This window comes from Dicentrarchus labrax, unplaced genomic scaffold (assembly GCF_905237075.1).
Source record: "Dicentrarchus labrax unplaced genomic scaffold, dlabrax2021, whole genome shotgun sequence".
Lineage (NCBI taxonomy): Eukaryota > Metazoa > Chordata > Actinopteri > Moronidae > Dicentrarchus > Dicentrarchus labrax.
The window spans coordinates 9,429,075-9,443,653 of NW_026136705.1; the positions used below are offsets into that span (position 1 = coordinate 9,429,075).

At 43.0% G+C, this 14,579-nt stretch overlaps 1 protein-coding gene across 1 annotated transcript; it reads left to right on the forward strand.

Annotated features, from left to right (window-relative positions):
- The first annotated feature begins 355 nt into the window (after positions 1 to 355).
- prdm15 (PR domain containing 15) lies at positions 356 to 13,828 on the forward strand. Its single transcript, XM_051400370.1, has 24 exons — positions 356 to 454; positions 1,010 to 1,049; positions 1,140 to 1,233; positions 1,437 to 1,590; positions 1,682 to 1,834; positions 1,940 to 2,045; positions 2,134 to 2,217; positions 2,482 to 2,691; positions 3,838 to 4,053; positions 4,145 to 4,239; positions 4,332 to 4,419; positions 4,500 to 4,667; positions 4,900 to 4,994; positions 5,147 to 5,278; positions 6,662 to 6,802; positions 7,067 to 7,230; positions 7,600 to 7,679; positions 9,602 to 9,721; positions 9,829 to 9,960; positions 10,069 to 10,152; positions 10,803 to 10,978; positions 11,066 to 11,146; positions 11,658 to 11,879; positions 12,712 to 13,828. The coding sequence occupies exons 1-24, from the start codon at positions 356 to 358 to the stop codon at positions 13,243 to 13,245; spliced, it is 3,468 nt and encodes a 1,155-aa protein (XP_051256330.1). The 3' UTR covers positions 13,246 to 13,828.
- Positions 13,829 to 14,579: the final 751 nt, after the last annotated feature.

Below are 14,579 nucleotides of genomic sequence, written 5' to 3' on the forward strand. Positions count from 1 at the left end.
TTCAGCTGATAATACTAGGGCACTTCAACTTGTAGTATTTTTACATGGTCGTATAATTGATTTTACTCTGAATAATTCTTCCACCACTGTGTGCTATGTAGTAAAATGTGTAAATAAATACATAATGTAAAAAAAAATAACCACCACTTTTATTTATAAAATGTATTTTAAAATTATAAATGTATAATTTATACCACTACTGAGATGAATAATATGGAAATAAGGTTCTGTGTTAATTAATAGGACAGAATTGAGACATTTAAGTACTTTTCCATATCTCTTCAACCTCTAGCTGCCTAATTAATACTTGATTGAGTTGTTTTGCGTCAATTCTGTCGAGCCTACAGCTCCCATAATGCACTTGGCGCGCTTAGTTTCCGGTCCTGCGCTGTTTCTGGAGCGGATTGGAACCCGGAGTCAGGATCCGATAAATGAAGGGTCTTCTGCAGAAAAGGTAACGTGTTTCCCCACAAATGTACATGGAGTTTCTACAAAATGGCGACGCAGTATTGTAGTGAGTGTGCAGCCGGTGAGTCCGGTTCGCTCCGGGTTTCTTTGAGCCGCCTCCGCCGCTCTCTGCCTGCCGTTAAAGAGCATCGACTCCGGTTTGGTGGTTCGCGTCTCCGGTCCATCCGCCATGCCGACTGTTCTTTGTTACATTGTACTGAAGAGGAGCCGCTCAGATCGGAGTTAAAACCCGGCTAGAGTTTGGGAACGACTCAAATCCCGGATCCCACCTCCTGCCCAGACTGTATACGTTAATGTGCATGTTTGAGCTGTATCGCTTCCACCAAAAACCAGTTCATGTTGTCATAACACACCACTGTTAAGACAGGAGGTCTGATGCATTCAACACATCTGAGCTATCCCGGGTTAAATGTGAATGCAGGCTCACATTCTACCACTCTTAAAAGTAGTTCCTTCATTTTAATGCATTTTTGACTTGACTGCTGGTCAGCTTCCTCCTGTCCTTCCTTCCTTCTGATGACATGATCTCCTTTATTTCTAGGTTGGCATAATGGCTGAGCAGGCGCCAGATGAGTTTATCTGTGAGTATGAATCCAGCTCTCACTGTACTGGAAGTGTGTGACAGTGCAGTGGTGACAGGTGTGATGTGATGTGTGTGTGTGTGTTTGCAGGGTGTGAGGACTGTGGCCAGTACCATGACTCTGAGTGTCCTGAGCTGGGGCCGCTGGTGACCGTGCAGGACTCCTTCGTCCTCAGCCGGGCCCGGTGAGTGACAGCTCAAAGTGTTTCTAAGTTTCTAAAATTTAACTAGGAGGGAAAAACATAATCTCAATCTACATTTATTTTTGAATTTCCTGGTAAATGATTCACAGAACGCTTGTAGGAGGTCTGAGGTAATAATGTGTTATAATTTGTGTGTTATTGCCATTTCATAGCACTCATACTATGTTGTCCCTGTCCTGGATCAGGTCGTCTTTACCAAGCAGCCTGGAGATCAGACCGGTGGCGGACGGGGAGGAGGGAGTGTTTGTCCTGCGCCGGCTGGTCAAGAGGACCCGGTTTGGGCCCTTTGAGGCTAAGAGAGTCACCCACCTGGAGAAGGAAGGAGCGTTCCCCCTGAAGGTACAGCTTGTACATGTTGAGAACACACAGTCATGTTGTGTTGCTGTAAATGGATGGATTTGATAGTTTTCCTCGATCCTCCAATGGACAGATCTTCCAGAGGGATGGCGTGGTGGTGTGTTTTGACTCCAGCAGTGAGGAAGACTGCAACTGGATGATGCTGGTGCGACCTGCCACCGACCACAAACACCAGAATCTGACGGCTTACCAGCAGGACGATGACCTGTACTTCAACACCTCCCAGGTACGTGTGTCCAACCCAGACCTGGGCCTCTCGGAGGGATCCGTTTAGTCCTGCAGCTCATTCCTTTCTAACAGGAGACTGGTGTATTCTTCCTTTGTTTCCCAGGATGTGCTGCCGGGAACAGAGCTGCGGGTCTGGTACGGAGCTTTCTATGCCAAGAAGATGGAGAAGCCCATGCTCAAGTCTCCACTTCAGCCACCACCCCCAGCAGGTAGATGACATTACAGCACCGATGTGGTTTTAGGGTGCCATGGCAACAGTGGGAGTGGTATTTAATAGTTTTTCTCTCTTTTACTCAGATGTGACGTCTTCATCTGCTAAGACTGAGTCCTCAGCGAAAAGTGGAGCCCACATGCCCCCAGTGGCTGAAGAAAACAATGCAGGTAAGCAGCCATCACCTCCAGTCAGTACATTTTAGATATGTTCTCTTCTTCCATTAAGATGGAGGCTAGTTTTGGGGTCATGTCTGGGTTTGTTTTAGGCTTTAAATTGTATTCGGCGGTAGTTTCCTGTTTCTTTTCTCCACAGTGAGTCCCAGCAGGAGTGGGAGTCAGGTTGTTTACCCCTTCAAAACATCTCTTAAGCTGAGGAAATGCTGTGTCATGGTGGCACGCTCTGATTCCACTTCTTCCCTCTGTTGTGCACAGGCAACATGCTGAGTCATCTCGACGAGGGGAAGACGGTAACGGTGCTTTCGGTCGACCCTCTCCTTCCCCAGGAGGAGAGCCTGGTCGGCCCCGACGAGGAAGAGGCCGACCCCCCCGCAGCTCAACCGGGCCCCAAGAGAGGTCAGGGCCGAGGGAGGAGAGCTAAGGGACGCAGGCCTGGAGCTACAGCTGCCGCGAGCAAACACAAAGGTGAGGAGCAAAAAACAGGCGGCCTAAAACAAATAACAGTTTAAAAGTAGATGTTTGTGATGTTCTTTGCGTTTGTGGACCCAGTTTGTGAAGAATTTGCTTGACATCGTGTTGAGACATCATGACATCGGCGATAAAATTTAGGATTTGTGGCCGTCCATAAAAGAGCAGAAGCTTCTTTGGAGGCTCACTATCCTGTACTGACATCCAACAATCATACAATCAGAGATTGATCAGAGAGATACTAGTTATTCCACTGTAGCTCATTTCACAGCACAGTGCAGCCTCATGCAGAAAACATAACACATACAGTTCTTACTTCTATCCTCCACATTGCCGCCACTACACCACCACTGTCCGTCTTTATGTGACAGGTAACTCTGAACAACAGGTTCAGGCACATTCTGCAGAAGGTGTCAGATGGCATTCTGGGAAAATGTTGCAATTATCTATCTGAGGTGACAGGAGATGGAGCAGCTTCATGAAACTGAATATAGTTCTTCCTGTAGTGCAGAATGACAGCATCTAATCTTATACACTGTCAACAGCGTCACAGCTTTGTCATTTAGCCATGTTAGAGGTGTGGCCCAAGGGATATTGCTTTTCTTTTTTTTTACTTTATTAAACTTCAGATGAGGAACAGGCATCATATCAGTGGATCCAAGCGTCAAATCATCAACTGCAATCTATCAGTAGTCCAGGAACAAAACAAAGGCAACAACAATAATAAAAACAATTCATACATAAAGCTGTGCTCAGACATACAGTCTAGGTATTGCAACAAAAGCCCCGAAGATTCTTCCCATTTGTGTTAAAATCACAGTTTCTCCACTTAAATAACTGAGACAAGTTCATTCAACCAGATTCTGAAGCACAGTGCACTGGGAGTCTTTCAGCCTATGAGAATATGTGAGGGGAGAGTTAGAGTCCTGCCAGTTCCCTGACAGGAGAGCGAGTCCTGCAGCGAGTCCTCAGAAAAAAAGAAAGAAGTACTTGACCAAAATGGATGAATTAGTGGACAGTTCCTAAATAAATAAGTCCTCAGAATGACACACTACATTTCCAGTATCAGTTGGACCCTTATTAGCACCCGTTGCTGCATCTACCCTAGATTTCTCATTGACATTGGACTCCTGATGTTGGCAGATGTGAAGACCTCAGTGAAGAGCTCAGAGCCGGTGGCCTCAGCGGTGACAGCGGTGGCGGCAGCAGCAGAGCGCAGCAGCCTGCTGAGCACTCCAGACAGCGGGGTTGTCCTGAAGAGACACAAAACCAGAGAGCACAAGAGGGTGTACCGCTGCTCCCTCTGCAACAAGGTCTTCCAGAACAGCAGCAACCTTAACAGACACGTCCGATCTCATGGTATGTGGAGATTAGTGAGTTCAGAAGCTAGATAAATTGGGAATCGGTGGATGCTTAGCATTAACCAATCCCTTCCTGTATATTCTCCTAGGTGATAAGCGGTTCAAATGTGATGAATGTGACAAGAAGTTCAGCCGCAAAGAGAGTCTAAAGCAGCACATCTCTTACAAGCACAGCAAGAACTTGGTAAGGAGCACTCCAAACTGTTACCCCTGGGGTTTTAACTTACCGTGCTACTTAACGTGTTTCTGTGTCTTCTTTTTACGTTCTCCCAACAGCCGGACCAGGAGTACAAATATAAATGCAACACGTGTGAGAAATCCTTTCGCCTGGAAAATGCCTTAAAGTTCCACAACTGCCGGACAGGTTTGAAAAGTCCTCTCCTTGCTTTTTCCCTTTTTGTTCTCCTGCTGGGTTTCACTCATTCCATCGTCTTCTCTCTCCAGACGACAAAACGTTCCAGTGCGATATCTGCTCGCGGTTCTTCTCCACCAACAGCAACCTTTCCAAGCACAAGAAGAAGCACGGCGAGAAGCTCTATTCCTGTGAAATCTGCAACAAGATGTTCTACCGCAAAGACGTGATGCAGGAGCACCACAGGAGGCACGGTGTGGGTGAGTCCCACATGGGCTGAGAGCATGGCTTCAATTAGGGGGGAGGGGGAAAATATCACATGGTGAATATTTACTTTGTGTTTAGATGCATCATTCACCTTTTAGATTACTCACACTGAATTTCCTGGGCTTTGGTTGGAATCCTAAAATACAGAGTTGTTTCGTGTCACCATATTTCTTCTGTTTGGCCTTAAGCTCTTTGCTGAACTTAAACCACAGTGCATATGTACAGGACCAAAGCACATGAAGAGAGAGGAGCTTGAGGCTAATGGAGAAGAAGGGACCAAGTACAGGAAGGAGCCATCACCCTGTCCCATCTGTGGCAAGGTGAGACCTCTACACTGCAGTAAGGATTAATGGCACTTAGTCAATGGCAGCAGGTCAAATAACTGCACGTAAATCCTGCAGGGCAAAAAGTGCAGAGTGGGTGTTCAGAAGTACTTCATCAGTGACGTGCGTACGTGTGTTTGTGTGCACAGGTGTTCTCCTGCCGGAGCAACATGAACAAGCATCTGTTGACTCACGGTGATAAGAAGTACACCTGCGAGATCTGCGCTCGCAAGTTCTTCCGCGTGGACGTCCTTCGGGATCACATTCACGTTCACTTCAAGGTGAGACAGTGCAGAGTGGAGGCCTTTTCACTAACACTTACATTTGAAGGGTCTCAAATTCATACTGCATTTTTCCAAAACAAAATATTATCCTAAAATGGAACCAGAGCAGCTCTCAGCACCTAATGTTTGTACTTATTCAACTAGATAAATTGGAAAACCTTTTCTGTAATGTGGCGTGTTGTCAGGTAGTGACACATATTTAAGATTTGACTATTGAATAAAGGATTTATTTTTTCCACAAAAAGCAATATTACATCCAAAATAAAAAATACAGTATATAAGCAGCAAGACACTCAAAACTTGAGTAAAAGTAATAAACAAAAGAAAACAGGAGTAGCTCTCATTTGGATTGAAAAGAGAGACAACATTTTTTCTTTTTTTTTAAATTAATAATAGATGTTCCTTCAATTAAATATTTTTGATAATAAATGGGGTCTCAGAGGTTTGATAAATTACACCCCAGTGTTGTATGAAGATATCCATCTTTAAGTTCAAAGAAAACGTAAACTTTTCCATCATGTAAATCTCCATCAGATCCAGTTATTTATGGTAAGCTTAGGTTATTTGTCGTCAGCAGTATACCCATTAATATAATAATAATATATAATATTATCTGTCAATACTGGGGTGTCAGTAATGGTTTTGAAATCTAGTGGTATATGTGCTTTGAAGATGGTTTGCAGTGCCTCGTGTATTTCTTTCCAGTAGTTCTGTATGTTTTGGCATTCCCAGAAAACATGATAGTGGATCGTAGCTCCAACACTAAGAATTACCGTTACCATAGTGCCTTCCTAAGGGGAGGTTTAATTATGAAAACATCCAGAAAAATGTGTTTATTTGTGACAGTCTAAATCTAGTCAGATCTTTGCACTTTAATATTGCAAAAAAATACTCAAACAATATCTTCTAATGCAGTGATTCTCAACCTTTTTGGTGTCAAGGACCCCCAAATGCACATCAGGTCGCAGACATGTATTTGATAAGATATAGTGCCACGGATCCCATTCTGATTTATTCCATAACTGTCTGTACTGTAGATTGTCAGATTAACAGCAAGGAGTGTGAAACATATTGACAGAATAATCATTATTATACAATCTCTCACTGGGCTAGCTTCTAATTAATGGAGCGAAGCCTGCAAGCTAGTTCAGGCAGTCAACTCGAGCTGCACTGCTATACACACGTGCCTTATTCCATAATCACTAACCAAGCGTACCCATGAGTTGTCTGACTGAAAAGTCAGTAAAGTGGTAGATGTCACTGCGGTTATTAAATAACACCTTTGGATCATACATGTTTCATTAAATTAGGTTTTGGCACCCCCTCTGGGTCTTAGCTGTCGTAGAGTTTTACTATTTCAAAAAGTTCTTTTTATTCCAGGACATAGCCTTAATGGATGAGCAGGAGAGAGAGGGCTTCATCAAAAAGATCGGCATCTCAGCCGACGACAGCGACGAATCGGACGAGGATGAAGAGGAAGACGATCCCGAGCACCACAAGTACAACTGCAAGAAATGTCAAGTAAGCTTTGTCCTGACAGTCTTGGAGATAGCCTGCAGACTTCAACACACACTTCTTTATCTGAACCCGCTTATGAACAGGTCAGAGAGTTGGCCTGGTTGATTCACATCTGTTTAGTCTTTCCCCAGTTATCTTGAGCAGAGTGTTCATTGAACAGGTCATGAACAGGCTCAAGGCTGTTCACGCATCAAAGCTATGGTGGCAGATTGTTTTTCACTCGCAGTCTCGCTCAACTTCACGAGCTCCCTACTTCTGTGTCTCCAGCTGTCATTTGCAAAGGGCAGAGAGTACCTGAAGCACATCATGGAGCAGCACAAGGAGAGAGGCTACGGCTGCGGGATCTGTAACCGACGCTTCGCGCTGAAGGCCACGTACAACGCTCACCTGGTCATCCACAGAGAGCAGCTGCCTGACCCCGCGGTGCAGAAGTAAGAACACAGGATGCACCTCTCTTTATTGGCCGAGGTTTTTGCATGCGCTTAGCCTTGTCCAATCAAGGCTGAGATAATGAATGAGGATGGAGACATTGTCAGCTGGTTGTATACTGATTATAGTGTGCTGATGAGGATGTCAAGGAAGGAGGACATCATTAAGCCTTTTTATTTCTTTAAATATATACTGATCACAGGAGAGGAACTAGACGTGTTAGAGAAGGAATTTTAATGCAGCTGCAACTAAATGTCAGGAATGTGTTGCTAATCGTCTGCACATTAAGGTCATTTCGAAGTGACACTCAAATATAAAATGAACAAGCTGCTGTACAAAGTAACCAATTATTTCAAACATCTGTCCTAAAGGTACATCCATCCATGTGAAATCTGTGGCAGAATCTTCAATAGTATTGGTAACCTGGAAAGACACAAGATCATCCACACTGGTGAGCAGTTGACTGTTTCTGCCATTCTCAGTTTCCTGAGGTAGGACGCCCAAACGGTCACATGTTGATTCTAGAGGCTGACCGATTGTGGCCTATCAGTATCGGCATATATGCTACCCAATATGTGCAAGTATAAAAACTTAATTTTTTCTGGAATATAATGAAAAAAATTATCTTGTTGCAAAGGTTATCCAGCAGAGTGCGCTGTGATTTACAACAAACAGCACAGAGTAAGAGAGAAGAGGCAGCTCTCAGCCAACTAGAACTATTGGTTGACAATGTACATGTTAAAGAATATCTTAAAGTTTGGGTTCAGTGTGTGGGATTTAGTTGCATCTAGTAGTTGCAGATCACAACTACATCACTTTACCCTCTAAGCACAAAGAAACTACAGGAAACCACGTTCACATGGTGACAACGAAACATGTGTCCCTCCTGCTTGTGACCTGTAAATCAATCTCAGTGTGCCATCTTGAAGGACATCTGAATTCCTACATTGCATCTGGAGGAGGGAGGAGAGAGGAGGCTTTGCTGGAGAAGCTCTGAGCGAGGATACACAGGTGCTTATCAATGTTTTCAGCACCCGTGAAGCATAAAAGAGGCGTAACACACAGAATATACAAACCATGGTGGGAGCGCTCTACAGATGCATTGATGAGTTGTGTTGAAAACTTTCTGCCCTTCACTGTTTGTGTAGAGCCTCATAAGGTGCTGTTCTAACCGCATTCCTTAATGATATTAAACCTTCATACAGGTAGTTTCTATGGTAACGGCCAAAAAACTCCTCAAATACAGACACACATACACTTAATACAGGGTGAATTAACAGTTTTATGAGTCTGTGTTTAATTCGGCATATATTTAATCCACCATCCAGCATTTATTTTGGTGAGAAATAATAATTATTAAAAGTCCTCTTCTCATTCCCACTGTCTTCTCCCACTTACAATGGAGGCTGTTGTGAGTTGAGGCGACAAAATCGTCAAAAAGTTTATCTTTGTGGATTATATTGATGCCGAATTGACAAGAACACTGTGGACATATGACACACTTCTGTCTTTTGCTTGAGTTCCATGTTGTTATGGACACATGAGGAATTGTTAAAATGTCATATTTCTTAAAGGGAGTTTGGCTCAATATATTCCCTGACAGTATAGAACACAATGAAAAACAAATATTTTTTATATATAATAGTGCGATGAACTGAGATTTATAGTGAAAGAGCAGCTTTATTGGTCATGATTGAAATAAAAAACATGACATCCGTACATTATTGTCACATGTAAATGTATAATAGTTGTTATGAACACTGTTATCATCATCTGACAGAGATCATGAACTACAGCAGGGGATTCATATGTTCAGGGGATTATACACTAATAAAAACATACCATTGAATATTATATTTCATTTCTGCCAGTAGATCCTCCTAAATGTTACACACTCAACCTTTTAAATATTCTTAATAAAGTTATTTGTCTAAGAAAGCAGCTGAGTACCTTTGCAGTCATGAGTGCAAAATCTGTCCACAGATTGTGGACAGAAGCAGGAAGTGTGGTTGCATTAGTGAGTTAGGCGTGAGCTATACCTTGAACCCTGAATCATTTGTTTACAATGTGGCAAATCGGCCCCATCAATAGTCTCACTGAATTGGCTACAATCAGTCCCTGTTTGCAGAGTGCTTTTGATACTGAAGAACACTTCCAGATGGGAAGATTATGGAGCAAGATCACTGACATAATATATATACACGTGTATATATAAGGGCAAGAGCTGAAGTTGTAAGGTCTTTTTTCCATTGTTTTTAGGAGCATTAGTGGACGGTTATCCTGTCTGCGGTTTCAGAATTGACATGAGTTATGACTCAGAAGTAAGGAGTGTGATTTGTAACACACCGCATATGTGTTTGTTTGATCATCCAGGTGTGAAGAGCCACAGCTGTGATAAGTGTAACAAATCATTCGCAAGGAAGGACATGCTGAAGGAGCACCTCAGGGTTCACGATGACATCCGAGATTTCCTGTGCGCAGAGTGCGGGAAAGGTCAGGTCCTCACTGCTGCACCACACAACTCATTACACCGCATTTTATCTCGCTGTGTGAACGGAGCGATAAACCTATCACCATAGAGTAAATGTATTCCTGTGCAGGCATGAAGACCAAGCACGCTCTGAGGCACCACATGAAGCTTCACAAGGGCATCAAAGAGTACGAGTGTAAGGAGTGTAACCGTAAGTTCGCCCAAAAGGTCAACATGCTGAAACACTACAAGAGACATACGGGTGAGTCAATACACTGATTCACAACATGTGTAAGAAAATAAAACCAGACTACACAGTATTATGTCACGTCACTGTATGTTTACTCCGTGTCCACTACTGTTTCTGCAGGTATAAAGGACTTCATGTGTGAGCTGTGTGGAAAGACATTCAGTGAAAGGACAACTCTAGAAACACACAAGCTCATCCACACAGGCAAGTGGCCATGATAAAACCAGGCTGAAACACACTTCTCAGTCTTTACCGCTGACTGTTACAAGACAGTTAGAAGCCGAACACGGGAGTCTGTAATTAGGATTTTTTTTTTTCTGTTCTCAGAGCCATAAAAATGAAGCGGTTTATGGTTGGACAAGAACCGATTCTGCATCTTAAATTATGCGGCCAGAATAAATAAAAAAAAGCCACTCCAAAATGAAAGGACGTAGTCACAGTTGAAGGGTGGAAGATGGATCGGTTGGGAACAGAGAGTGGGAAATGACATTGGCCCAGCAACAGTAAAAAGTTATTAATAAATATAACTGAATAAATGGTAAATGGACTGTACTTGTATAGCGGCTTTCTAATCTTCTGACCACTCACAGCGCTGTACACTACATGCCTCATACAAACAATTCACACGCATTTTATACAGTGATGGCAACGGCCATCATGAACTGAAACTAACATTTATGCACAGCATCGGGAGCAATTTGGGGTTCAGTGTCTTGCTCAAGAAGCCTAAGGACAAAGGACATTTTAAGGTCAAAACTGTAGATGTAATAATCTCTCACCAGTAGTTTGCATAGGGTTTACATCGGTGCATTTAGCATGCTGGACTGACCCAGTTTCCCTCTTTCCCTTTGCAGTGGGTAAGACATGGACATGTGCGACATGCGATAAAAAGTACCTGACAGAGTACATGCTGCAGAAGCACGTCCACCTCACTCACGAGAAGGTGGAGGCCCAGTCGTGTCACCTCTGTGGGACCAAGGTGTCTACCCGAGCTTCCATGAACCGACACCTGCGCCGCAAACACCCTGAGGTGAGTATGGGCACCCAGGACAGCTACCATTACTGAATCCTAAAAGTGGACTTATTGAAGTGTCATTGTTCTCCTTTATGCCTCTAGGTGGTCTCTGTAAGAATCGATGACTTTGAGGATCTCCAGGAAACGTCGACAATCAATGATTCGTCTATCAGCATTGTGCAGGTTAGATTACAGTGCTTTCATTATGTAATATTGTGAAACTCGCAATGGAACATTGTTTAGAGTAGCTCTGTACAGAGAATCTAGCTGTGTGGCGTCCAGGTTTACAAGGCAATGCAACAGACCTGATCATCTTGATCATGAAGCTAGATTGTGTTTTTTTGCTGGATTTCCATATCTAATCCATGCATGAGATACTGAAGTGATGCCAATGCCTGTTACTGCTGTATACCATGTTCCTCATGCTCTTAACTTCTCTGTGGTGAACATTATTATGTATGATTGCACACTAAATATAGAACTGCTAAAGAGTTCCTGTTTATTCACAGTATGCGTGAGTCATGCGTGCCCTTCTTGCATAGTGGTAATGCCTCAATTTTCAATCCTAGCATTTCGATGACTCTCTTTGCACCTGGTATTACATGCCTCCTGTGGGACGTGAATGTTTGAGGTCTCAGAAAGACAAAATGTATCAAATCTAGTCCTAATGAAGATGTTTCACTGTCCTCTTCAGCCCACTTTGACCCTGGAAAAAGACGGCATGGCTCAGGAGAGGTCCAGCCGGCCTTCCCGACACTCCAAGAAGAAGCAGAGAGTTCAGGCTGAGCCGGAGCTTTCCGAGTCCGACGAATATGTTGATTTCACCGAGCAGAGGCACGAAACCATGGCAGAATTCAACACCGTCATCGTTGGGGACGAGACAGAGACGAGCTCTGCTGTGCAGAGTATCCAGCAGGTAGATATGGAGATTTTCACAAACGTTGTTTTATTGTCATACTAACATGCCCAATCTCCTTTTTTTTTCTCCAAAGACCACAAGGAAAGGGCTTGTTTTGCTTGCTGAAGTGCCAAATGCCCAGACACAGCAGCTGACCATACCTTGCTGATGGCAGGCAGAATAAATACAAGTGCAGAAGCAGTGATGATATACATTGTAAAATAATGCTATCAGCATTATGGCTGAGCCTGATTTTTCTTTTTGTTGTTTTGTTTATTGTGATAAAAACTGATCATGTTACATAGTTAACAAAGTGTAATAAAATGTCACTCTAACAGGGTAATAATAAAAAAATATAATGTAAAAATATATAAATGTAATAAAACTGATAAACTGAAAAAACTTTCTAAGGGATTTTACATATTGAACTGAAGATTTAACACTAAATGATTATGATAACGCATTATGTAGCACCTTTGCAGCAGCTGGGAAAAACAAACAAGAAAATAATTTCAGTATAATAAAGTGTAATACATTCAGTGAAATAAATAATAGCCATCGTTTAAATAAGATCAATAAGAAGTTTTTTGTTTTTTGTTTGTTTTTGTTTTTTTTCATCTGTCAGTATTATTCAATTATTGAGAATGGGTTACATCCCATATTAAGTCATAATTGACAGTTAAAGCACTGCAATGCTATAACACTTTTTTGTGTGTGTGTCTGTCTGTCTGTCTGTGTCTGTGTGTGTATTTTTGTAATTGAGACCAAATTCCCATCAAGCCTGAATTTTTTTCACATGTATTCACCGAACTGCTTAGAAACACAAATACTATTTGTTTGAAAAATTCAGGTGGTGGTCCTGGCCGACCCCAGTGCTACATCAGCCTCCTCGCCCAACAGCTCAGTGGGGCTGACCAACATCACCGTCACACCCATCACCAGCCACGCCCCCGCCCAGTTCACCAGCCTGCAGCCAGTAGCCGTGGGCCACCTGACAGCCAGCGATCGGCCCCTGACCCTGGACAACTCCATCCTCACCGTCACCTTCGACACCGTCAGCGGCTCCGCCATGCTCCACAACCGGCCGGCTGAACTCGTCCCAGAGACGGTGGGCCCCGGCGGAGGCACGGCGCCCCAGTCGGTTGCCCACTTCATCAACGTCACCACTCTGGTCAACCCCATGGGCCACCAGCTGGAGGCCCCGACTCTGGCCTGGAGGCCCGTACCGGCGGCTGAAGGAAGCCAGGTCACCCCCGTGGTGGAGGGTGCTCAGGAGGGTCAGGTGGCCCACAATCAGGGCCCGGAGCCAGGCCGGCCCATCCAGAGCCAGCCGGCCACCCCGCAGCAGCAGAGCGGCTCCGCACAGCAGATGTTCAGCTACTAGAGCAGAGACTGGAGGTGCTGGTCACCTTACACTCACAGACATTGTTATATAGTAGAGTAGATTTTATCAAACTGCAAAGCTTTGATCACTGTCACCCAGATGCCTCTCCAGCCCCATGGAAGTGAATGAAATTGTAGTAATAATTTTTTCCCTTTTTTTTTTTTTTTATACTGATGAAACAAAGTGGCTGTTATTAATTAACATGATATTTAAAGGGGGAAAAAAAAATGGAGAGAAATGGTACATTCAGCCAAAATCACTGACACTCCTCTGGAAGATTTACATTTCAAACCAAAGCAACATGTTGAATATTCAAATGCCTTACCAGCCTTTTAAAAACATGCATGTTTCATAAATCTGCTGCTTGAGAACGCTGAAAAAGAAGACACATTTGGTGCAGTTGACAGTTGAAGTGAAAACACTTCTACCAGGTTATGTGATAAGTAAAAGTTGGCATATTCCTAAAAGTGGCTCACTCATCAAATGTTATTTTTGAATGCTGTAATTATTGTTGAACTGTCACTGAAAAAATACTGGAAAAGTTTTTGTACTGTTATTTTTAAAGAAAATACCTCTTTGGAAAGGTTGTTCTTTTTATTTGTCTTCATATAAATTCTGTTTGTGTGGTCAACAGTGATAACTGCCCACGGGGGGGCATTTCAGCAGCTGTTTTTCTGAATCGTAGTGCAAATGACATCTGAATCATGAGCAAACCTGCTTCTGTTTGTCTGGGTCTGTTTATAGCAATGAGACCATCTGTCCTGGACCTCCTCAGCTCTTAGACCAGCAAGCCTGTTTGTACTCCAGTCAGTCACAAGCTTATGGCTTTTCTGTAAACAGTGTGTGTCTGTGTGTGCACATACTGCCACTGCCGTCCATCACATACAGTCAGATTCTATAGTGATTTAACTTTATGGTTTAACTTCCAATCCAGATAAATATTGAGTCTGGGAACACGTTCTTGAAAAAAAAAAAAAAGTAGGAAAAATAAATTACAATAATCAGCCACAACAAGGAAGAAGTAAATGTGTACTAGGTTGTCAAAAGAGTATAAACTTGTGTTCCCTAGATCAAAATCAGCATCCCATCCAGATTTAGATAAATCAACAAATCCTCACATCTGAGAATTTCCAAACTATGAAAGAGGAGGATCCCAAAAATAGTATATCAACAGTTGTGTATTCCTTCCAAGATTACAAAATCCTTTTTTCTTTTTTGCAAAATAAATCACCTGTTAGTATGATATATTTCCTGTTACCAAAACCATGGCATTTAAAAGAGACTAAAAGTAAAGAATTTAAACAAAGAGCCAAACAAAGATACATTTAGACAGA